Genomic DNA, 27138 nt, shown 5'->3' on the forward strand with positions numbered 1-27138 from the left:
ATCACTCCTATTCATAAAGTACTTCCACAAGCCTAATGAAGGGCAGCTTTGATGGAAGCACAATGCACCACACTCCTATTCATAAATTACTTGGCAAACAAGGTAATGAAAGGCATCTCTAATGGAAGCACAATGCACCACACTCCTATTCACAAAGTACTTGGCAACAAGGTAATGAAGGGCAGCTCTGATGGAGGAAGCACAATGCACCACAGTTTGCACCTGATATACTTCAACATGGTAGCAATGGAGAAGGAGAGCTTGCCCTGTTGGCTCTAGGGGGAGACCTACAACCTATAGTCCTATATCAAAGTGGGAGGCCATCGGACCCGAGCCTCCCGCTTTGATGCAGAAGCATAGGTTGTATGCCTGGCTCCCGCTTTGATGCAGGAGCGTAGGTTGTATGCCTGGCTTGATGCAGGAGCATAGGTTGTATGCCTGGCTCTAGAGAGCCAGGCATACAACCTATGCTCTTGCATCAAAGCAAGAGGAGGCCATTCGATCGGGCCGAGTTTCCTAAGAATAGGACATCTATGATGTGTGGATGCAAACTGGGCTTCCTAAAGCTCGCATTTATGCAAGCCCGCCTTGCTTGCCAATCAACTTGACTAGATGCACGGCAACAAGCACAAAAGAAAGGGGGAAAGACTTGTAGACTAAAGATCTCCCAAAATTTCTCAATCTTGTGTGCTCCTATACCAAGTAAGATGTGCCATTTCAAAACAAGATCGATCTTTGTGTCATCACATCAATTTGGGTTTGATGCGATTGTGGTAATCAATGGCCTACGAGTTGGGTACCCAATGGCCGACGCCTTGAGCAAAAAAGGAACCGTGTCCCACATCCAATCCACTCGGATGGAATTTGTTGGTACAAGACTAGATGACATGAAGCCCCAAACCAAGAGATAGGGGACACATCATGCAAAGCCTCACAATGGCTAAGGGTGCCCAACCAACACCAGCTACATATGAAAAATTGGCATAGGAGCACATGCTTCGCCTGCATAACACAGCTTTTGAAATTGCCAACTAGCTCTAATCAAAGAAATCTTAAATATAGTTTTGGCTGAATGTGGTTGACTACCAAGTGGACTTGGGAGACAGGCTACAGCTTAATACAGACGGACAAATACACCATGAATTCAGCCTGCCATCAGATGGCTGACCAGCAGTATCAGCAGATACTTAAGAAGCTATCAGATTAGATGGAACTCTTTTTCCCTACCAATAATTTCACATGCATCACGTGTCAAATCCATGTGCCATGTTTACTAAGGTCATGTACAGGGTAGGTTTGGTGAGAGACTGACCATTAGGAGCCCTAATATATAAAGGTTTATTGAGTGATATGATGGGTAGGGATGCATAAAGGTAGAGTAGGCGCACACCTCTGATGGAGAATCTAGTGCTTGGAGGTAAAGGCCTGATAGATAGTAAATTTGGAGCAAGAGAAATCGATAGTGAAAAGTGGCAACATTTTAGCTTGTAGATTACAACATGAAAAACAGACTGCAAAACCCTATGCAGAAAAACAGTCCCCAACCACCATACATACCTACTCACTGAATTTTAAATGGATTTTGAGATTTATATTTTGGGAAAAAATCCAACTCAAAGACACGTTTGTACCTGTGCTTGCATTGCTCTGAGAGCTTGGAATTCTTATAACCAGCCATACCTTCAGCCCACCAATCCTGTTCAAAGATAACAAGTGAGAAATTATACAATCTAAACCGGTCTTTTCTGTACATTGTATTTAGCAGATGTACCTGCCGAAATATCTTTGCCCCCCAATCATTACTCTTAGAGGTGTTACACTTCAAAAGATCTTCACGAACTTTTGAACCAACATCAGGATTTCCTTTCCAATAAGCAGTTGGATGTCTGTCCTCCCACTTAATATTCTTGGAAGCTTTGTAGATGCTCTTCACTTCTTCGGCCCAGGGAGACAAATCAATCTGAGGCCTGACCAGGAAAATGTTACGCTCCAAGTCAGCTACTAATTCTCTCTCTCTGTCTCTCTCTCTCTCTCTCTCTCTCTCATCACAAAGGCCTAACATTCCCTCCACCATCAGATCATTTCTAGCTGAGGCTGGTATCGTCCTTACCCGATCACGGAATATCTCACTCTACACAAGATCATCTGCTGATTATATGCACATACTTAGTGTTAGATGTCTTCTTTTTGCCTTTTCTTTCAGTTTTCCATGGCTCGGTAATATCCTACCATTGTATCACTTTTGGTCTCATAGACCCCCGGGGTCTGGGTCTTTCGTAGATGCTGACTTATGATCGTTTCATTCAGAGACCGCACTACATGGATCTATATCTTCCACATGCTCTGAGAGTAGTGATTGGACAGCTCCGAGTTTCATCACACCCCCTGGAGATTGAGGCTGGACGAGCAGCCCGCATCCCACGGGAGGAGAGATTATGCAGAGAGGATGTGGAGAGCGAGTCACACTTTGTATGCAGATGTCCATATTATGATGGGATCAGAGCCACCTACCCTACTCTCTTCTGAGGAGCAGACACATCTTTTCAGTCCATCCTGCAGATATCAGACCAACGAGTACTTGGGCGCTTCTTACTAGAGATATACCGACACAGAGAGCAGTTACTCCAATCAAGAGAGAGGAGAGCCCAAATCCGACAGACTCGGCTGACTGATTTCTTCCAGAGGACAGCCATGCCAAATCCCACAGTGATGGGCCGAGGGGTCACTTTGAGGAGAGCAGAGGAGATTTGAGCATTGCGGCATCCACGAGCACCCGGATACCGACCTTCCCACAGGCATCGACATATGATCAGGGACATTTGGGCACAACACCAGAGGCAACTGCAGGAGAAAGGACAGCCGGGACACATTGATCTGGCAGCCATCTTGCATATCATTACAATTGGCGTTGACATGTATGACATATTATACCCCCCCCCCCCCCCCCCCTCACCACAGGATGGAGCTGACTAGTCACTAGGAGCATGCCTGCATTGAGCATCGTTGTATCACCCTGGCATATAGTTGTGCATTTACCCCAGTAGTGCTCCATCCTTCTATATGTACATACATCCCGACCTCACAGTAGCAGTTTTCTTTCAATTTTCATCCAGTTGTTGTATTGTGCACTGAGCACCATCTGATACAGAGATACCATATACATTGTACATGGTTTTGTCTCATAGGCCAGTTCTCTTTGGACTGAGAGAGAGAGAGAGAGAGAGAGAGAGAGAGAAAGAAAGATTTTATTAACGTCTTCCAAAAGACCGAACTTGAGACAAATCGGAGTACCTGTATGGGGTATCCTCTGTCATCCCAACAAAATGAAAAAGTACTGAACAAAAAAAGCTGAATCTGGGTGTGCAGGGGATGGAGCTCTACTACTAGGAGAATGCAAAGCTATATGCATGGAGTATACAATCATGATATGCAACCTAGCTAGCTCCATCCTGTACCATACTGGGGGTATAAAATGGTATACATTAGTGAAGGGGGTGTCCACAGCTCCCTGAAGAACATGCCTGGGTGTGCTCTGAAGCGAGCCAGTCGCTCCGCACCCTCTCTATGAAACTGAGCTCTGATCTCTGTCATCTCTCTCTGGGATAGGCGTGGTGTCCGAAAGCCAGGTGTCCTCTGTCTCCTGCGGGCTCTAAGTGTCTCTGCTCTCTGGAGAGTAATTCCCTGCCGTGTAGGGGCTGGGAGGGGGATGGATCTCTGAAAAAATGTAGTAATCTGTGTCTGTCGCCCCCCTCTGGAGCTATCTGAGCCTATAATAATGTCTCTTTGTGGCTCTGTATGTCTAGAATGTATCTCCCCAGTATGCGCTGGGTCTGCTGCCTCAAAGATCTGGCGTAGGGAATGTGGCTCTCTGAATAAAATGGGATATCTCTCTCTGATGACTGTATATGCTCTGCATCTGCATACATAATGCTCCTCACTCTCCACCTCCTCTCTGCACAATCTGCATACCCTCTCCTCTCAGGGGATCCGTGCTGCTCTCCCAGTCTCAATCTCCAATCGGTGTGATGAAACTCTGAGCTGACCAATAGCCACTCGGGGAGCCGTGTGGTAAAAGAGAGAGAGAGAGAGAGAGAGAGAGAGAGAGAGAGAGAGAGAGAGAGCCCCCGAAGTGGAATGTAATCACATGGATGTATCTGATTAGTCCTATAGGTCAGATGTGGCCTCTAAAGGACGTTAATATAGTTTTCTTTTTCTTTCTTCTTTCTTTCTCTCTTTGGCGACAGGTCTAGACTGCACATGGTAAGACTTTTTGGTGTGAGAAGGCTGGCGGGCTTGACCTGTGCGCCTGCTCTATGCGCAGCCAGTTCTCATTTTTCCCACCCTTCCTTTTCCCACCGACCCTTGGTCAGGCCCCCAAGGGGGCAACTAGTAGGGGAAAACATGTCTCAACCCCTTGAGGGGGAACAGGATGGTGAGGCAACCTTTCACACCCCCACGAAGGCACCAAACGCCTACCGCAAAAGACTGAGGGAAGGAATCATGTCCCCTGGCTCACGAAGGATTACGAAGATGGCCCAACAAGATGAGGCCCTTTATGAGGAGCTACAGCTTCACATAAGGACAGAGATGAACACCATGCGACAGGAGCTTGAAAAGGAATGGACCGAGCAGATGCATGCCCAAAGGAAAGTGATATACGAAACGCTGAAGAAAGAGATATATGTCCAATTGAAGGGAGAAATGCAAGCCCAAGTACAGGTTGAGATGGAATTAGCCCAAGCCTTGATGCACACAGAAATGAAAAAAGAGATGCAGAAATGGAAGGATGACATGCTCCGAGAGATTGGCACAACAGTTGCATCGTACGAAGGCACTTTGAAGACATGTATGGCTGACCGCAACAAAGACATCACAGAAATGCAACACACTTTGGAATCATGTAAGGCAAAAGTGGCTGCAGGTGAGAAGGAAATGCATTCATGGGCTGAAATTGCCAGTGCCACAAAGAAACAAATTGAGGAAGTCAACCCATGGATTGAAGTAGTAAAAAAACATAAGGATGCACCAGTCAATAAAGTAGAGGTGATGAATGCTACATTGGAAGAGGAAGCCAAGAGACGGGCATGTGCCTTACATGTACGTGTAGTTGGGTGGGAAGATAAGGAAAATCCCCAAGAGGATGCAAAAGCTCTTGCAACAAAAATTGGAGCCACTGATGTACTCATTATCGGAGCATGGCGAGCAGGCAAAGATGAAACCAAGGCGAAGATATTGATCATCACGGTTGGTGACTTGGAGAAGAAGAAGGCCTTCCTCTCCAAAAGGATGGCCCTTAAGGGGGAAAAGATTTATTTGGATGAGGACCTTACACCGGCATAGATAGCACACCGGAAGGAACACATGCCGCGTGTGCTTGAGGCAAGGAAAGAGGGGAAATGGGCGGTATACAGAGATGGCTGAGTCATCATTACGGAGAGGAGGCCTGCTTGACAGTCCACGGCCTATGAGACCTTGCGATTCACGGTGTGGAATTGCAACGGAGCCCTTAGAGCAGATGCAGGATACTTTGAGGATACTTTCAGACACAGTGATATTGCTATGTATACGGAGACCCATCAGTGCACAAACAAGAGGCTTCCTGACGTCCCGGGTTATAGATGGGAATCAGTTTTCCGCCCTCAGCCACTCACAGTGGGAGGTACCAGAGGACCTGGAGGAGTGGCAACACTTTACAAGGAGGAGCTTCGTGACAAAATACATGTGGTACATAGAGATGCAGATGCGAGGTACATGTGGGTCCGAATATGCAAAGAGGGGCTCCGCGAGCTATATGTGGCGGTATGCTACTTTCCCCTAGCCCACTCCAGGTTTGCACCATCAGGAGAGTCGCCCTATATACCACTATATGATGATGTCATGAGGTTTGCCAGCATGGGAGACATATTACTATTGGGAGACTTTAATGCACGTACAAGCATAGAGCAGACAGAGTTGTATGATACTCAAGAGGCTATGTACAGGGAGATCATGGCAGAGGATGTAGGGTTGCAGAGATCAGCACAGGATGAGGGGGAGATTACAGATTATGGCAGGCATTTTCTCACACTCAGTAGTGCACATGGGTTGGTCATATACAATGGCTTATCGAGATGGCAAGGATCTCACACTGTGGAACTCTAAAGGGGGAGCGAGCACAGTGGACTACTTGATGGGATCTCCTTCATTGATACCTGATGTGCGGGGTTTCACGATTTCCAATAGGCCCATTGGCATAGCAGCAGATCATGCATACCTGAGTTTCACACTAGTAGGTAGATCCCCGAGAGATGGGCCAGCCACTCATCTACCTAGGTACCCGAGATATCAGTTTACACGTGAGACAGTTGGGATTTATCGAGATGCAGTATCTGATGGCTTGTTCGCTTTAGACCCGCATAGCCCTCTGGACGAGATCACGAGAGGATTGGCAGGTGTACTACATGCATTCGCCTCATATGCGTTTCCCTGCACTATGATCCCTTCCACCCACCCCCGCAGCACTGCCCCACATAACAGTTGGTATGATGAGCGTCGTGAGACACGAGCACAGCTACAGCGTGAGATTGCCCAATGGTCTCACACGCATAGACAGGCCAGGATGATCTTTCGGCGCCTTGTGCGTAGGAAGAAACGAGCCTATCTGGCTAAGCTAGAGGAGATCTACCAACTCTTCCTGGGGAAGGACAGCAAGAGGGCATGGAAGATGTTTCATTAGAGAGAGCCTGGTACTCCGATTAATGCACCTGAGGCATGGCATACTTATGCTAGAGAGCTATATGATGCACCAAGACAGCCCCCCAACCCCCCTCCACTGGGAGCTAGACCGGCTAGCAGCACCTTTTTTACTATGCGGATGGTGCTAGATGCGATAGACAGGTTACAGAATGGAAAGGCACAAGATCATGATGGGCTAGTTGGAGAGCACTTCTCATATGCACGAGACACTTTGGCTCCGCTCATCGTACATGTGTTTAATCATGCCATTTGTGAGGGTTTCCCGACAAGCTGGACAAAGTATATCATTGTACCACTCTTTAAGCGTGGGGACCCCATGGTACCAGGCAACTACAAGACGATCATGATTGGTCATTGCTTGGCCAAATTATATGGCTCTATATTGGAGTCGGAGCTGAGCCGATGGGCAGAGAGACATGGTCATCGAGCACATGGACAGGCTGGCTTCAGGAGAGGATTTACTACCTTGGATCACATACTGACACTTCGGGCACTTATTGAAGAGGGCAGGGCACAGAAGAGAAGGATATACTACTGCTTTGTGGACTTTCGCAAAGCCTTCGATACCGTACCACGTGCCAGGCTCATGCACAGATTGCATAACATTGAGGTACCCGAGGATATGCAGTGGGGGATATATGCTTTGTATGAGCGGGGAGAGAGAGAAAAAGCGCTGCAGTCTGCCTGCTTTCCACGAGCCAAAAAGCACACGCATGGCCTAGCTTTTTATGTGCCGTCTGTACCCTGGAGATGTGCTGCCTGCGGCTGTACAAGACTGAACTGTCCCGCCTATACCTGCTGGACAGAACTGTCCTTATCCGCCTGCATGTACCTGTTCGTACAAGTTTGCACCTGCACAGTAGGCGCCTGCACCTGCAGCACCCATACCAGCCTGTACCAGCCTTCTCACAGCTGCTGTACTGTACGGCTATTCTCCACGCAGTCAACCGGCCTGCTTTCTCCTCTCTTCCACGCAGCCAACTTCTACGCAGCCACCCAAAAAGCACATGCGCCTCTTGCTGCAGCTCGACTCCCTCTAAGAAAAGCATAAAGGCCACGATTATCCCCTAAAAAGGGTTCTTTTATTTTTAAAGGCTTTTAAACCTTTGTCCCTTCCAAAACCCTTTGTCCCCATGGGTTATGAGAAAAGACTTTTATTCACATGGCCCCCTTCACACTTGGGGTTGTCCACACATGGGTTTACTTTTTGACTCCAACCTGATGCCATTCACACTGTCCACCATGTCCCCGTGCACACCTGCATTTGTCCAGAGAAAAACACAGGGTCGTGACATACCCCCCTCTTGAAAAATGGCAAGCGTCCTCGATTGCACTCAATGGCACAGTAAGGCATCTTATGAGCAAAGACTCCCCATATGATAAAAATAATGGCCCTCCAATGCATCTGGGTGATAATACAATCATCCTGCACAATAAGCCATATTGTCACGCCAAAGTGACAAACACCTCTTGCTTGTTCCTTCAGAACCTACAGCAAAAGTCTAAAACCAAATGGAAACACGTTAACTGTGTTAGCCAAAAACAAAACCATGCATCATTCTACATATGGCACACATATGCATTCGCAAACAATATGCTCGTCAAGATGCTCTACCTACTCCAAAGTAACAGTCTAAGGGCTGCTCGCAAGCCTTACGCCCATGGACATCCCGCAGGACCCACGACCGATGGTACAACATGAGCATATGAAAGCACTCAATGCATCCAAACACTACATCCCCTACGTACTTTCCCACATATGTCTCATGGCCATCCCGCAGGAGTTACACCCAATGGTGCATCCATGAACATAATAAAGCACTTGATGTATCATACCAATATACATGCAGCACACGACACAATGCAGAGTATTTCCCAATGTATTCTCAATGATACCAGGATCCAATGGCACCAGAATACAAAAATACCTCTACCTCAAAAAGTGAATGCATACATGCACAAACAGAGTTCGATCCATATATCCATGAACCAAACCAACTCTAGGACTGCTTGCAAGACTTATGCCCTCCATAGAGTTATCCATAGTTGCAGTTAGAGTTCAAGGTGCGGCCGACTGTGAACTATACCCAACTTTACCATCTCATGTGACTAGTACACAAGATCATAGAAGTCCCATAAGCAGATGTACTGTCAGCCTCAGTACCTTCGGGTGAATACAAAGATGTCACCAAGCGACTGCTAGATGACAACTGAGCCTGTCTGTAACAAGGGAGCGGAGGTGCTACCCCCCTCTTGAGCATCAGGCAATGCTCCAGACCTATGCTCTGCTGAGCCTGAATGAGCCGTAACAAGAGTCGACTCCAACTCATAGGCATCAAGATAAAGCTGCAACTCCTGAGGTGAATCTGCTAAGTCACCCTCCTCCATCCACTTCGCATCCATCAGTGAACCTCCTCCATCCACTTCGTATCCATCAGTGAACAGCTCTTGAACTTCACAAGATAGCGACGGGAAACCTTACCCTGTACCTTTCTTTCCTTATGTGCCAGTATATACTCAGGAATAAGAACCTCGTCAAGTTCCTCCACTTCCATCTGAGCCTCATCTGATACATCCTCAGGCACCCAAAACCTGCTTGCACTCCACCCAAGTGGTAAGCACAAGTCCTCGATGAAGCATAGTAGATCACCACTGCTAGACATAGAAAGAAACTGTCTTCCGAACCCATGAAGCCTCCGTGAAGATACCACCGGTGACAAACTGCCGAAAGCCATAGCCTTCAACGCATCTCCTGCACCATTACACTTCATCTGCTTCTTGTTCCTGGCTGACTACTTCTTGTCCTTGGTGTCTTTTCTCCTGAGCTTCATCTTCAACTCTTGCTCTTCACCTCATATAGGCAAAGACACACAATCCTGCACTGTGTCCTGCACTTCCTTTTCACTTTCCTCATGTTGAAGCTTTTGATGTGACAACCACGGGCTCGCCTCCTTGAGAAAGTCGACGAGGTCCCGGCAACGGAACCTTGAAACCGGCCTGACGGGCGGTGAAACAAACACTCGCACATAAAACACTTCAACGCCATTGAGGACCTAGAAAAGGAAAACAAACAGGGGGAGCTAGAGTGCTCCCGCAAACAGTACACGGACACCGATTGGCCCCAAAACGCAGTGGCGCCCCTTGCGGTATTTCTTTAATTGATTATAAGAGCTTTGATTACAATAAGGCTGGGAACTCAGCAGTCATAGTAGAACTCCTAAAGCCTGCAAAGAACCTGCATCATGGCTTCTTGTCCACTCGGCATCCACAAACAAATCCAGCCATTGTTCACATCAAAAGACTCTCTCACATTGAGTCTGCATACAGAAGCTTTCTCCTATGATCAGGGCTGCCACAACCATCCATAGCCTCTCACACTATGAACAGCATCACACCCTGACACATCCAGTGCTTCTACATCACAACACAGACTCCCAAACTGTCTCTCAAAAGAGAACTCGTATCACAGCACAGCATACCATACAGTCTACACACCTGTACCAACCCTCTCTACCTTCCAAGGGTACTATCCATCTCTATCATGGATTCCCTGTCCCCTGCCCAATCAGTAGCAAGGCTGTACCAAACATGTGTCCATTCCTGTATCTTCTGCCTGCATGTGACCTATCTCCTGGAGAAACCCAAAAACATGTTTCCTCGAGAAACCTACGACCTGTTTCCACATGAAACCCTTAGGCCTGTTTCCCTTTGAAACTTCTGTCCTGTTTCCATACAGAACCATTCATGGCACCATTCAACAACAGTGCCAACAACGGCATACATCTAGTTACCTGTTCCCTCATGACACATCTGGAAACATAGAGATACCCATAACTGAGGTCCCTCTGTTCCTTTCTAGCAGGAAGAAAACAATCTGCTCCATGAGCATGCAGCCATGCGAGCTTGCATCACTCCCATGCCAAGAAACATAACCAAATGACCTGTACTTGCAGTCAAAAACCCAAGCACATAGCTGAATTTGCAGCCAACCAAAAACAGCCCATAAACAGTCCATAAACTGTCCCAAAACAACCCTGTTGCAAGAGGGATTAGCACCATGTGCACCTCTGTAGTCCTGGCCACCTGAGCACCAAGCGAGAGCGAGAGAGAAAGAGAGAGAGAGAGAGAGAGAGAGAGCGCTGCAGTCTGCCTGCTTTCCACGAGCCAAAAAGCACACGCATGGCCTAGCTTTTTATGTGCCGTCTGTACCCTGGAGATGTGCTGCCTGCGGCTGTACAAGACTGAACTATCCCGCCTATACCTGCTGGACAGAACTGTCCTTATCCGCCTACATGTACCTGTTCGTACAAGTTTACACCTGCACAGTAGGCGCCTGCACCTGCAGCACCCGTACCAGCCTGTACCAGCCTTCTCATAGCTGCTGTACTGTACGGCTATTCTCCACGCAGTCAACCGGCCTGGTTTCTCCTCTCTTCCACGCAGCCACCCAAAAAGCACATGCGCCTCTTGCTGCAGCTCGACTCCCTCTAAGAAAAGCATAAAGGCCACTATTATCCCCTAAAAAGGGTTCTTTTATTTTTAAAGGCTTTTAAACCTTTGTCCCTTCCAAAACCCTTTGTCCCCATGGGTTATGAGAGAAGACTTTTATTCACTTGGCCCCCTTCACACTTGGGGTTGTCCACACATGGGTTTACTTTTTGACTCCAACCTGATGCCATTCACACTGTCCACCATGTCCTCGTGCACACCTGCATATTGTCCAGAGAAAAACACAGGGTCGTGACACCTACCACCTACACTGGACAACTCACCATCTCTCTCCTCCTCTCTCTAGAGATGGGCGCCTCCTTCATGAGGGCTGTTGGGCTGGATTTTCTGCACTTTCTCCTTCCCAACTCCATTTCCATGCTTGCTAAGGTGTTTTTCAAGCTTCCAAGAGTGTTTCCGGCTGCTAATCACTCTCCTACTAGGTAATGCCAATCTGAAAGCCACTTCGTTGATCTTCTCGATCACTCGAAAAGGCCCATAGTACCTGGTTGCAAGCTTAGGATATGCACCCTCTTTGCCAGGCCTCTTTGCAAGTCTTGCTTTCTCAAATTTCAGCAATACCCAATCATTCTCTTTAACATCCAATTGCCTTCTATGCTTGTCGGTAGCCTTTTTACGCTTGTCTTGTGACCTTGCAATGGCTGTCCGCACCTGAGTAAAAGCAATATCCAAGTCTCTTACATACTCATCTGCTGCAAATATCTCATCCTTTGTGCGAAGGATGGGTGGCAAAACCACCTTACCATAAACAATCTCAAACGGGGCCTTTCCCGTAGATGCATGCACCGTGTTGTTGTATGCAAATTCCAGAAGTGGTAAGTACTTCTCCCAAGAAGACTTTTGATCCGCCACATAACATTTCAAGAGATCCAACACGGCTGAATTTGCAGCCTCACTTTGCCCATCCGTTTGAGGGTGATATGTTGATGAGAAGTTCAATTTGGTGCCCATATTATCAAATAAGGCCCGCCAAAAGAGACTTGTAGTCCTGGGATCTCTATCCCCCACAATGGACTTCGGCATTCCATGATGTTTGAACACTTGTGCAAGATATATTTTAACCATATGCTCAGCTTTGATGGTCTTTTTGACCGGCAAGAAATGAGCTTGCTTGCTAAACGTGTCCACAATTGCCCAAATTGCATCATTACTCTGTTGGGTCCGTGGCAAGTCCATAATGAAATCCATTGTAATACTTTCCCATGGCTGCATGGGCAATCTTTGCAAGATCCATCCGTACTCCATCTTTGGACACAATATGCCCAAGATAATGTATCTCTGACAAGAAGAACTCACTCTTCTTTGCATTTATGAAGAGTTTATGCTTATGGAGTTCTTCAAAAACAATGGCCAAATGAGCTTTATGCTCTTCTTCAGTCTTCGAGAAGACTAGGATGTCATCAAAGAAGACACTTGTAAATTTCTTGTACACACGGAATATGCGATCCATCATTCTATTGAATGTAGCCGGGGCATTTGTAAGATCAAAAGGCATAACAAGATACTCATAAAGCCCAAATGCTGTCCTGAAAGCAGTTTTGTGTACATCCTCAGGCACTACACGCACTTGATGATACCCAAGCATGCCGATCCATCCAACTTGTCAAGGATGCCATCTACGCGTGGAATCGGAAACCGATTCTTGATGGTAAGCTTATTCAAAGCTCTATAATCCACACACATACGACCATTCTTCTTTTGAACCAAGAGGACGGGTGAACAATATGGAGAAGAGCTTGGCTGTACCAAACCCTTATCAAGAAGCTCATTCACTTGCTTCATGATCTCCTCTTTTTGGGATGCACTTACACGATAGGCTGGCCTATTAGGTGGTGAGCTACCCGGACAAGATCAATGCGATGATCTTCCGGTCGTACGGGTGGCAACTCATTTGGTAACTCATCAGCAAAACAATCATTGTGCTCTTGCAAAAATTTCAGCCTATCATTACTAAGAGTGTTTACATGTACATTATTTTCCTCAACATGATCTCGTACAAAAGTCAAGTACGCAAAAACACTCTTTTTCATTACTTTCTTAATTTGTACATGAGATACAAGGGGAATGGTATCACCCTCTTCACCAGCAGCAATTACATGCTCTCGGCCTTTATGCATGAAGGTGATCCTGTTGGTCTTGTAAGCCTTGCATGGATCAATACGTGTATGCCAAGGCTTTCCAAGCAATACATCACAGCCATTCAAAGGCGCCACAAGAAAATCCTCATGATCCACATTGCCTTGAATGTGTATGCGCAACTTACTAAAAATAGGCATGACCTGCACTTCTCTACCAACAAAGGCAACCCCTGCTTCAATTTGAGGACCCATGTCCTCCACTTCAATACCCAAAGTAGCTGCCAACTGTGTGGATATGAAACTTTCAGATGCACGATCATCAAACATGAACAAAGCGGGCTGATCCTTGAGTTGTCCCCAAGCTTTACATACAATCCTGTCTTTGCTATCATGTGAAGTGTTGCCCTGCACATCTGGAACCATATGCACATTAGACTTTGATGCATTTGCATTATCACACTTCTTCTTGTTTGGGCATGCCTTTGCAATATGCTCGGTGCTACCACAAGTAAAGCATTTTCCCTCACTCATATATTGCTTTTTCTGCTCCGGAGTGAGACCATAGTCTCTTAGTTTGAAGGGACGCTTCTTGGTAGTGTTATTTTCAGTCTTTGGACCATTTTTATCTTGGTTTTGGTCCTTTTTAGGTGGCTGTCCATTATTTTGCAGGTTTTGGATAGCCCTCTCTTTGCCTTGAAGTTCCAATTGCTCTGTGGCGGTGGCGGCTATGATTAGTTGGTGTAAGGTATGACCAGGATACATTTGTAGTCCCGCTTTGTACATGGGTTGCAATCCCGATTGAAACCTTCTCTTCCTTTCCGCCTCGGTGACATGCATAAATGGAGACACCTCCAAAAGCACTTTCCAAAACTTTTGTACATATGCATTTACCGATTTCCCCTCATTTTGCTTCACCCAGACCCACTTCATTGTTATCTCATTCAATGCATTGGGAGGCAAGAATTGAGCATAGAACCTCTCCTTGAACTCTTCCCATGATCTAATAGGATTCGGTGAGAGCTTCTCCGTGAGCCACCAATGGGCGCAGCAGTGCCTTTCATGAACATGCTTACATGCCGGATCATGGATTTCTGAGTGAAATCCTCATCACTGAAAGCAATATCAAACTGGGCAATAAAAGCAAGTGCCTTTGATGCATCATATTCTCCATGATGTGTCAAACTTCACAGAATTATCTCCGGCTTTGAAGTCACGAGACTTTGATGCATGTGCGTGCATCTCAACATGTTTTTCCCCATGTTTGTCCATTGGGACAGCCCCTGTGAGACTGGCATCATTTTAGGACCAAAAGGTGATGCATAAGGCATAGATACATGTACCCTGTAAGCATGAGGCATGGTTGGCCCCTCAACATGCATTGATACATTTTCAGCCATAGCTTCTCCCTCATGAGCACACCAATTGGCATGAGAGATACGCGGAATACCTGCACCAACAGAAAATTGCAACCCATATTGCATGTGTTGTGCATGCACATTTTCAGCCGACAATGGCATCTGACATACATTTTGACCACTGTCGTAAACATTGTATCCTTCTATCACGGGCTACATAATGTATTCCTGCATGGCGTGAAGTCACTGATTGTTCCTCTCCCATAGCATGGAGATTCATCCTCTTAGACATAAGTTCTTGCTCGGGCACCTGTGGGGATTCCAAGACATGTGGGATGGTTGCCTTTTCTGCATAGGCATCCTCGGTACGAGCCAAGTATGTACGTGTTGCATCCCTCGGTTGCATGTGTAACTCTTGAGCAATCATTGCCATTGCATGATCCATATAAGATTTAGCTTTCTTGGCCTTTAAACGGTCATGTACCAATGGATCCTCGCAGCGGTAGAGATTCAATTCTTCTTGTTGTGCATGGAGAAGAGCCTGCATACGAGTAAGTTCAATCCTCAAGACTATGGACTCCTCTTCCTGCATCTTCTCTTTGCCACGGGACGGCTGTCCTACATATTCATGTTCCCTATTGTTTACCACATGAGTTTGCTCATCCTATAAAGCATTGGAGGCATGCATTTCATTGTCCCTGCCTCTTGTGTTAGCATTCGAACATTCATTGTATGGCTATCCATAATGTTCTAAGTGTAGAGATAGCTAGTGTTCACGGTGATCGTCTCTCACGATAGAAGTGAAAGAGAACTGTATGCTCTCATACCATTGAAACTTGGTTGAACACAATGCTAATCAATACACTTAAATACACTAAGATTTGATGGACACTTGCTCAAATACAAGAAGTAAATTGCTGAATTGACAAGAGACACACAATGAGCCGGAACGGCCAACCCCTTCCTCAAATAAAGTATATCGATCTTGGGAGAATCAAGTACATAGTGTCATGGGCTTTTTGACCAGATTTCCATACCAATGCATATGAATACAGTATTGCAAACAAGTGGTTGTCGATGTAGACTTGCAATCCACACTACCCTCTCAAGTGTCCAAGTTTCCTACCATTTGCTCTCTATCGTTCCACCAACACATGGTAGCAACAATCTGCAAGAGAGCACATAGGACAAGAGAACACTACACAGGGTATGTGATCTTGTAATCCGGTTCCTCCCTCCTGCTACTTGCTTCCATATTTAAGCATTAAAGCTTACCAATTGCAAGTAGAGTCGATGACAGCGGAAGTCTTCACGATGGAAGTCCTTGGAGTGATGAGATCTTCAATTTGTCGCATTTCTTCGTGACAAGAGTCTTCAAGAGGATGAAGGGAACCTTGGGAAAGCTTCCCCTATGGTTCAAATTGAGAAAGGAGGGCTGAAATTAGGGTTTTCAGCAAAAAGACCAGAAATTATAGCAATAAAGAGAGTTGTTTTGCTGAATTTCAGTCATTGGTCATCGGCACATACACAATGCTTTTCATGTGAGTCTCCTTCGCAAGTATGTAGGGCCGGAGCCCAGTGAGATGGTCATTGAGGATCCATCAGAAGTGGATGAGCTTGAGGAGATCTTGCAGCCAGAGCAGATTGTGTATCACAAGGAATGCAAGCTTGCTACATGAAAGTTATCAGGCGTTACCTTGTGAAGTTTAAGAACTATCTTCCCATTGATGCTAAATGGCTAGATGAAGAGTTCTTCAGAGATTGCCTACATGTGATTCAGACATATTTGGATGCTTTTCACTTGCGGACAACTGTTTAAAAGCCAGGGGGGATGTCACCATTTGGCCACCCAATTGGTCCACCCATGATTTCTTATCATGTATGTACATTGGACTGGTGTCCATGGCAGTCGTATGTGCCAGGGATTGATGCCACTCATGTGATACTGTGGACTTGGCTTTCCGTTGGGACTTGTGCCACCGTGTACATGCCCGAAAATGGTTGGTGGATTGGTGTTCCTTTGGGTCTGATACCTCCTGTACTTGCCTGGAGCACGTCTATTTTGGTATAGTCTCATGAACGGGGATTATCCATACCAATGCTGCATTGCATAGCATCTTTATGTGCTTGCTTGCAATTGAAATTGCATGCTGTTTTCATGCTTGCTTGACCAATGTGTAGTTCTGGATAAGGGGCAACCGTCCGCGAACCGTGCGTGTGAAACTGTCTGCTGACATGGTTATGTGGCATGTGACAGGTGGTAAGTATTGGTCATAAACCTAGCCTTAGGAGTTAGCACTAATTTAGAAGTGAGTGTGTACACACTTCATTAAGTTTTGGGCGACCAAAACTCACTTATAAATTATGACCAGCCCGGTGTTCACACACTTATGTCCCGAGGTGGACATAACCCAATGTCCACCGCCCAGACCTTATCCCCTTTGTACAAAGAGAGTAACCAGCCATGCGTCCACTCTAGCTTGCTCCACAAAGCACCTGCCTGCCACCTACACTGGACAACTCACCACCTCACTCCTCTCTCTAGAGATGGGCGCCTCCTTCATGAGGGCTGTTGGGCTGCATTTTCTGCACTTTCTCCTTCACAACTCAATTTCCAAGCTTGCAAAGGTGTTTTTCAAGCTTCCAAGAGTGTTTCCGGATGCTAATCACTCTCCTACACACTCCCAATGACTGAAATTCAGCAAAATAGCTCTCTTTATTGCTGTAATTTCTGGTCTTTTTGCTGAAAACCCTAATTTCAGCCCTCCTTTCTCAATTTGAACCATAGGGGAAGCTTTCCCAAGGTTCCCTTCATCCTCTTGAAGACTTTTGTTGCGAAGACATGCGATAAATTGAAGATCTCATCACTCCAAGGACTTCCATCGCGAAGACTTCCGCTGTCCTCATCGACTCTACTTGCAATTGGTAAGCTTTAATGCCTAAATATGGAAGCAAGTAGCAGGAGGGAGGAACCGGATTACAAGATCACATACCCTGTGTAGTGTTCTCTTGTCCTACGTGCTCTCTTGCAGATTGTTGCTACCATGTGTTGGTGGAACAATAGAGAGCAGATGGTAGGGAACATGGGCACTTGAGAGGGTAGTGTGGATTGTAAGTCTACATCGACAACCACTTGTTTGCAATACTGTATTCATATGCATTGGTATAGAAATCTGGTCAAAAATGCCCATGACACTATGTACTTGATTCTCCCAAGATCAATATACTTTATTTGAGGGAGGGGTCGGCCGTTCCGGCTCATTGTGTGTCTCTTGTCAATTCAGCAGTTTACTTCTTGTATTTGAGCAAGTGTCCATCAAATCTTAGTGTATTTAAGTGTATTGATTAGCATTGTGTTCAACCAAGTTACAGCACCACTAATTCCAGGCACATTTCCAAGAGCCGAAGACAAAGGATTGGCTTTTTGACACCCTCGTCACACCAGCCTTGATGTATGGAGCAGCTTTCTAGGGACCAAATTTATTGTTGCATGCGCGGAAGCCTTGCTACTGTACTGATCCACAGCCCTAAGCCTAATTAAGATCGAGATGCTGATTAAACATGATTAAGACAGAGGAGAGAGACATCCGTGTGTCTGTATTTTAATATGGTACAAAAAGGTGAGTTAATGTATGTACATGGTCAGGCCCTTGGTCAACCCCAAAGGGATGACCTCTGGCCTCTTACATGACTTCTTCTACTAACTATAATGCTTTATGCTAAATATGACTTGATGATGGAATGATTTATGATGCTGATGATGTTGATGTTATAGATGCTGATATTGAAGATACTGATGATATACTGCTATGTCTGATGGCCTAAATGCTGACTTAACTAATGATTAATCAAGGATTAAGACTATTCATGCAGTGGATTGGCCATGGCACGAGCGTGCACGTGACATTCCGTTCTGCTAAACTTGATGACGGGGTGGACACTCTGCCATCCTTTCTTCCTGGACTGCTACTGAAACCGATCCCGTCAAGTGGAAATAGACTCCGTTGGACACCCACACGCGTAATAGCACAACTTAATATCACAATTTGAAATGGACAACTTAATAACAACTGAAAATTGAAATGAAATAGATAGACACCAGCACTGGGGCCGGAACGGGCCGACCCCCCCCTCAATATATGATATATTATTGGGAGTATTTAACAAATACAATGCTCCATGGGTTCAATGAACCAGATGATGTCCATGTACAAATGAATACAGTACCAAACAAAAAGGCTCGAAGTAGATGTTCGAAGGAGAGCGATCACTTGAGTGGTTCAGTCTCTACGGTCCTGTGCCTTCACTGGACTCCGCGGAGAGCGCCCCACTGGTGTCCCAGGACCATGCACAAACAAGCGCTCCCGTACTAACGCCTGGCTCTCCCGATCTCGGCACCTTTGGACCGTGGTTCTCCAAAAACTTGGACTACTCGGCACCGAACGGGTGTTAGCCGTAGAGAGAATCCCTTATCAGATTTACAACAAAGTTCTTTACTTAAATCTAAATTTACATACTTGTAGCTTGCACATGGAAGACCAATACCCGAGGTGTCTGTGTGCAGCTACTAGTAGTGGACACCAAGATGCAGCAGCCTGTCGAAGAGAAGGAGGAGGAGCTGCTTGTGTTGAAGATGTAGCCACCTGAAGAAGGTGCAAAGCCACCAATAGCCGTCTATGGATAGGAGGTGTAACAACCTGTAGAGAAGAGGAGACAACCGCCTGGCTGTAGGAGATGGAGCAGCCGCTATGCAGAGTGGACAGCCGCCTGCTGGAGATCGAGCATGCGCAGCCTGCGGGAGATGGCAGCTAGTCGCCTGCAGAGGAGCAGAAGCGCAGCTGGCTGGAGAACAGGCGCACAGCCGCCTGTAGAGTAAGCAGCGCAGCCTGCTGGAGTGGGCAGCCAGTCGCCTGCAGAGGAGCACCGCAGCCTGTATGGAGGTGGCAGCATGCGTAGCCTGTATGCTGGAGAGAACAACCGCCCGCTAGAGGTGAGCACACAGCCGCTTGAGGCGGCGCAGCCTACTAGTGATGGACACACAGCCGCCTGTGCAGAGTAGGCAGCGCAGCAACCTGTAGTGCAGCCGCCTGAGAAGAGGAAAAGGGCAGCCTGAGAGGAGGAGGCGCAACAGTTCTGATGTGCAGCCGCCTGTGAAGACAGAAGCGCAGCCTGAGGAGATGGCCGCCTGCTGAAGAGATGATCGTCGGCTGTCCTTTCACGAAGGGTGGTCGCCATCTTTTGAAGATGATGGAGGGGGAGATAAACGACCACAGCTGGCCGGCTCCCCACGTTTGCATGGGGGCGGCCAGCTTCATGGTGTGGTGTGGGTAGGTGACCATGCACCCACCCCCACACACACTTAAGGGGCTAAGTGTGGCTCCCCACCTTGGCCCATAAGTGGGTGCCCACTTTTAAATGAAATGTGAACTTATAACCTTATAAAATGAAAGGTTAGAATTAAAACTATTAAACCAACAAGTGCAATATACTTACCACCTGTTCACATGCAACAAAACTCGACAGAAGACAGAGCAAACTTCACGACTCACTGGCAGGCGTCCCCGCTCAGTAAGTGACACGTGAAGCAAGCAAACACAAAAATACAAGTCATGCGAAAACAGTTTCAAACATGCAAAACATGAGTGCATATGCAAATAGTATCATGGATATATCTCCCGTTCATGGAACAAGTACAAAATATTTGTCGGGCATAAAAATGGCACGACATAAAACATAAATCCTGGTCTTCCTATGGAGTGACAGTCCCATAGGTAAAACACAGTTCCAGGCACGAGCCTCCCTATGGAGTGACAGTCCCATAGGTAAGACACGGCACAAATACTGGCTCTTCCATGGCGTGACAATCCCATGGATAGAACACAGTCCAGGTCATACACGGGTGGCACCAGTCTGGCTCCCGTCCATACGACACCATCCTGCTAACACACGGGTGGCACCAGTCTGGCTCCCGTCCATGTTAATGAGACACAAAACTGGAGATGGACCAAATAGTCGGCCAATTGGTGACACACATGACATGCACACACACACAAATACAATAATTGTGGTTTGAGCTTTTTATTGCAGCTACTGCATGGAAAATGATGATTTAAAAAAAATTGCACACAAACCCCTATGCATGTGCGAGCACGTACACACACATACAACACAGTCACAAAGAGAGAGAGAGAGAGAGTGTACCATCCCCAGAAAGACCAGTCGGGAAAAGGAATGTCGAATGCGTCCTTGTGGCCACAATATCTGAAAAGTGGAGGAGGGGACCCCTTGTTCTTATAATCAGCCTTCTTTACCACAGGCCTATCCATGCAGTCAAACATCAAATCTACATCTGGAACCATACCAGGGTACTTGTCCAAAAGTTGCAATAAGCCCCACAGGGTAAACATAGCTCTCGGTAGCACACAGGCATAGTAAAACTCTGTGTACAAACGGCCTCCTACAATAACAACCCGAAAAGCAGCATGTTTTTGGGCAGTTTTGAGACTGTCTATGGTGATTTTGCTTCTCCTCCAAGGGGCTAAATCTTCATAAATCCACTGGAAAAAACTGGGGCAAGAATGTGTGAGATTGGACTGAATCACATGGTGTCCGGGAGGCATAAGAGTGTGAGTTAAGCAGCTCAAATAGTTGCATTTTACTATTGTGGGGAACCTAGCTGCACGGCTCCATGTATCTGTATGTGGGAGCGAGAACATGTGCCAAGGAGTAGGTCTCAAGTTGTCTCCTGCCACTGTTTTGGTCTGCATCGCAATGTACCGTGACTACATCACAAGTGGAAAAATATCATTAATGCATGTAATAGTATCTCAAAATCTAATAAAATCAAACCATCATAGAAATGCCCACTCTACTTCAGAATAAAAGCAATGAAATCAGGTGTCTAGGATTGTAGGGGCTGCATTTTTAGAAAGGGAGGCGAGGAACTCGGTGATAATGACCTCCACCTAAGGCTCAAAACCAAACCAATCAATCAAGTGTCTTTTATAGATCAAAATCTTATCCATCAATCGATCAAGTGCCCATAATGCTTCTAAAATTAAGTAATCGATCAAGTGCCCATAATGCTTCTAAACTTAAGCAGTATGGCTCAAAACAAAATCAAACATTCAATCAGTGAACCAATCAAGGGTCTATTATGGTAATCATGCCTTAAATATCAAGTATCTGCTAATGAAACATTTGATTAGTGAATCAATCCAGTGCCTATTACAGTATTCATGCATGTACCAAATTCAAATCTAAGCAATCAAACGAGGGAAAATATAATCGAACAATCGGTTGAATGCACTCACCTCATAGCATATCAGAGCGGTGGCTGTTACAATGAGAAGCAAGAGAATGCCAGTGGTGACAGATGCAGAGAATTTTGATCTGAGGAGGGAAGCAATGACACTCAATGCTCCTGCAGATTTATGATTTGGACGCAGTTTGCGTGATGCCATGGGTATTAATGCCTAATGATAAGCTGATCACAGGCCAAAATCGTAGCCTCTCCAAGACCCACGATTTTTCACCCCCTTGCAAATGGTTTTTTCAATATTTTGTACCCCTTTGTGCAGCACAGCCCAACTTATTTCACCGCATCCTCAGCAGCTGAATCAGAATCACCCACATGAGTATTTGAGTAGAATCGCCCACAAATTGCACTGCCCACTTAGTTATTTGAGTCAAAACCCCCAAGGTACAACAGCAGCGTAACCCACTTAGCTATTTGGCTAATTTTTTTCCCAAATCAGCACAGCCCACTTAGCTGTTTGGATGGTGCCCACTTGATAATGTGGATTTATACCCTGAACTTGTGCAGAGAGTGCAAAATCATACGCAATCCACTGGTAAGTTTGCTACAAAATAGCACAATCCACACAGCTGATTGCCAAAAAAATTCCCCCAAAAATAGCGCTTGCATAGGGCGAATAAGCTGCACAACCCACTGGTTGTGCGATTGTCTCCAAGTACTCAGATCCACCACAGGAAGCTCCTTAAAGGCGATACATTGGTGGACCCACACCTAGAAGTTGGAACAAAGAGATGGACTATATAAACATATATATATATATAGAGAGAGAGAGAGAGAGGGGGGTATGTAGGAGAGGGGGTCTCACGATTATATAAAATTATATTTATATAATGGCTTCATATAGTACATATTCACGCTTTGCTATTAATTAATTTTTTTTGTGGGTGCATATTCACTCTTTGCTATTAATTAGTTTTTTGTGTGGGTGCATATTCACTTTTTGCTCTATTAATTATTTTTTTGTGGGTGCATATTTCAAATTTTCAAAAAAAACCTTTTTAATTGTATGGTTGACAATAAAGTATAAACTTTAAGTATAAATTAGAAATTAGAAATTATGGCTTGAAGGTTTTTTGCAAAAAGAAAGAAGTTAATAATTTTAAATTTTTTTAAAAAAAGAGAAATTCATGTGAAACGAAAAGTTCAATAAAAAAAGGTTATTCGATCAGATATGGAATGAAGATGTGAACAAAGACGTTTTTAAAAAAGATGGTGTAATTACATGTGGAAAGAAGTAAATGCTGATCCTAAACAAAACATGCTTCTTCTTCAGTGTAAGACCCACAAACTTACAGATTTCAGGATATAGCGGGGCAAATTCATCACCATCCACTATAGCTTTTTTGAATTTTTATGCTCTCTCTCGCTCCCTAATGAAAAAGTTTGAATATTTATTGATTTTATATGTTTAAAATTAGAGTAGTGTAAAAGACTTTAGAAAATGAAATAGACTACAAACTTTTAAAAATTTTATATGTATATTTTTTACGAGTCAATAATTTGTCACTTTAAATCAATAAAATTAAAAATGATTAAAGTGAAACCTGCAATACAGAAGCCGCAGTAAATTAAACGCTTAAAAAATATATATGTATATTTTTTACGCAGCCCAGTACTCTGCCTCTGTCCCGTCGACAAGGCAAAGGATGACTGCCTCTTACTGCACCGTAAAACTGCTCCTGGGCCTTTTCGTTGTAAATATTTTCACTGTAAATCTTCAATATAATGGAATGGTGTATTTATTTTTTATTTTCAAGTCAAAAAGCTTACTTTCTTCTAAATGTTTACTTCCTAAGTCAAAAATGTTTACAACTTTATTCCAAATTCTTCCTATGCGTCTTTGTGACCTCCATGCTGCATGACGTGCTCGTCCTGTGCCAGCTTTCCACTTTAGTGATCTTCTCTGTTTGGCATTATTTTGTGCTACCCTTGCTAGATTACTCATATGTGCCCTTTCCATGGATAATTTTCACCCAAAAGTGTATTTGTAAAACCAGTTAAGCATCTCCTTGAGGTAACTTGTACGAGTCTTCCCTCCTCCATGCTGGGTGTTTTTGACACCTGCAATACACAAGCTGCAATAAATCTACTTACAAAAGTTGATTTAAATTAGCTTAGCCGAAAAATAAAAATGCAACGCAAAAAAGATTTGCCTCGCATATACATTTCATGTTTGGGCTGCATGTGCCCACAACATTTTTTGGGCTGCATGTGCCCACATTATTTTTTGGAATATATCTATATGCACCCACTACATTTTTGGCATGTATTATAGACAGCATATTTATCATCATGGAAATAAGACAAACACTGTAACAAAAACGAAAAAAAAATAGACAACATGTATGCAATAATATATAACCAAAATAAAATTTTTGTAGAAGGAAAAAAAAGGGAAAATTGTTACCAAAAGAATGCGCTTTATTTTTCACTGCATGGAGGCTGCGCACAGTATAGGTTCCTTCTGGAGGCATCTCGATTCAAGGACATGCTCTTGGAATAGTGGAAGTGGAAGGTTTTGTTTCACGACACAACAGTGGTAAAGTACATGGACCAACATGTTGATCAAAATGAACCAGCGAGGATGAAGATGGACATCGATCTACCTTCATGATATTAGTCATATCCTGAAAAGGTTTCCTCCTCGGTGGCATGACAACCATAGGATACAGAGGGTGAAAACAGAATGTATTGAATTGAATTGAGAATAGTGACCTACGTTCATTAAATACTATAGAGAATGAATCACCAAATGACACGCTAAGCATTCCAAAAGCAGGCCATACCGGAGAGTGCCAGTAATGCAGAGACACGAAATGAATTCGAGAAGAAATGGCATATCTCATACCGGTGCACGTTACAGCACATGCATGTTAACAAATGGCAGATCTCATACGATTATACGAGAAGCACCGAAAATCCACAGAAGAATGCAATCCAAGGAGCACGAAGTGGAAGCCATCCAGAAGCACGTGCAAATCCACGTGAACAAGAAAACATGGATAGCATGTTAGACCGAAGAAACGAACATGCACAGAAGAATGAAGTCCCAAGGAGCAGGAATTGGAAGCCATCCAGAAGCACATGCAAATCAACGGCAGGAAGAAAACTCGCAAAGCAACGAACATGCACAACTGAAGGAAATCCAAGGAGCTGGAACCGGAAGCCATCCAGAAACACGTGCATGTTCACATGCGAATCAACGGGCAGGAAGAGAACCCACAAAGGAACGAACATTAGCAGAAGGAAATCCAAGGAGCTGGAACTGGAAGCCATCCAAAAACAAGTGCATGTTCACGTGCGAATCAACGGCAGGAAGAGAACCCACAAAGCAACAAACATCAGCAAAAGGAAATCCAAGGAGCAGGAAGTGGAAGGCATCCACATGCCAGACACGTGGCAGAAATGCAAAGTTTTATAAAAAAAAAGACAAGAATACCATGTTAGACCTTAGAAAACAAAGCACGAGATGAGTTCAAAATAAAAATAGATATATGCAAAAAAAAAATGTTGTGGGTGCATATTAGCTTCATATAGTATATATTCCTCCATATTCGCCTTGACCACTAAGGCTACATACTGACATAGTCATACATATGGCTATTTAAATTCTTAGTTACTCAAGGGAAACTCAATCAAACTGGTTTAAATGGGAAGAAAACACCAAGAAGAAAGAGGAATAAAACTAGGAGGAAGAGAAAGAGACGCTTTCTTTGAGACCTAGAATGAGAGAGAGAGAGAGAGAGAGAGAGAGAGAGAGAGAGAGAAGTAATGTGGCAGCCTCTCCCTATTTCACACACATTGTGTAGGTGACTCCTCATCTAGATGGTTGTGCTGCCCAACTTGCAAAATTGATTATTGGATTGAGTTGGTCTAATCGAGCATGATAGGTTAGCCTTCAACAACACTCCTTCATCCACTACTTCTACTTTTAATCCTCTCTCTACATGAGATGCCTTGGTTGAGAGAAATATGTAGTGATTCACAAAGAGAGACCTACTTTCCTACCCTAATTGAGAGAGATGATATTAACGTCCATGGAAGGCCATATTTGAGAGAGATATGTAGTGATTCATGCAGAGAAACCTACTCTCCTACCCTAATTGAGAGAGAGATTGAGAGAGATGATATTGACATCCATGGGAGGCCATATCGGACATATGGGACCAATACAAATGCAATACATTAGTTATGGATAGGGTCCAACAAGAGCCATGAGAGAGATGATATTGACATCCATGGGAGGCCATATCTGACATATGGGACCAATACAAATGCAATACATTAGTTATGGATAGGGTCCAACAAGAGCCATGAGCCTTACAAAAGAGCAAAACCCTAGAGTGAAGGAGTGTACGTAACTCAACGTCTTCAAAAGACTATAAAGGTCTATGAGACAAAAAGTTACAAAGTTGTGTTATAAAATCATGTACAGATGAAATGAAATGGATAAAAGAAAACTTGGCTACCTCAACCCAAGGGCCATCCATGGGCTATATATACATCATGTCAATGTTGGTGTACCATTATTGTCGACATCCACATCCACATCCGTAGGAGGGTAGGATACATCCGCTGCTAGGGGAGGACTGTTTCGACGCTGTTGAAGTAGATTTTGGATCTAAGAGAAGGGCCTCTCCTATGTGGTCAGGGTCATTGTGACCGTTGGATTTGGCAAGCCCTCTCAATAGTAACTCCATGTGGGTGTGTGCTCATGGTAAGGCATTGGTGGGTGTGCTTAGGTTGAATATCCTCATGCTCATGGGCACACCGTCTGGTCACCTCCTATGGTGTCTCGATAAAGTAATCTATGAGGGGATACTTTTTGATGTGTTTCCTCTTGGTTTCTATGCTCGACATAGCCTATCTCAGTGGTGACATATATCTCCAAGAGAAATAGACCTAGGTATTGTTGGTCCTCACAGTACATAATCCTAGAGAGTGGGTGAGAACCCCCCTGAATAGGCAATGGTATCTACCTCGTATCCCATAGTACACTAGACATTTGCATATATAATGCTCATGTGTCTCTACCTCCCCCATGGTACATCTTTTGCAAATCCTTTGCTCCTCCTCTATGCCCTTATAAATCCTTTGCTGATGTATGCCCTCGTATCTCCTTTGTTCCTCCTCTATGCCCTTA

At 44.9% G+C, this 27138-nt stretch overlaps 1 protein-coding gene across 2 annotated transcripts in view; it reads right to left on the bottom strand.

The window, feature by feature from the left end:
* The window catches only part of LOC147606161 (uncharacterized), a 57987-nt gene extending 35232 nt beyond the window's left edge, over positions 1–22755 (bottom strand). For both annotated transcript variants that reach the window (XM_086792386.1, XM_086792387.1), the window contains exons 1-4: positions 21991–22755; positions 20879–21459; positions 1772–1967; positions 1632–1696 (exon numbers count right to left, since the gene is read on the bottom strand). In XM_086792386.1, the coding sequence (XP_086648512.1) occupies positions 1632–1696; positions 1772–1967; positions 20879–21459; positions 21991–22140 (992 nt within the window). In that variant the 5' untranslated portion in view covers positions 22141–22755. The remainder of the gene's footprint in view (positions 1–1631; positions 1697–1771; positions 1968–20878; positions 21460–21990) is intronic.
* Positions 22756–27138: the final 4383 nt, after the last annotated feature.

Source organism: Cibotium barometz, chromosome 58 (assembly GCF_041138505.1).
Source record: "Cibotium barometz isolate CiBa-2024 chromosome 58, ASM4113850v1, whole genome shotgun sequence".
Classification (NCBI taxonomy): domain Eukaryota; kingdom Viridiplantae; phylum Streptophyta; class Polypodiopsida; order Cyatheales; family Cibotiaceae; genus Cibotium; species Cibotium barometz.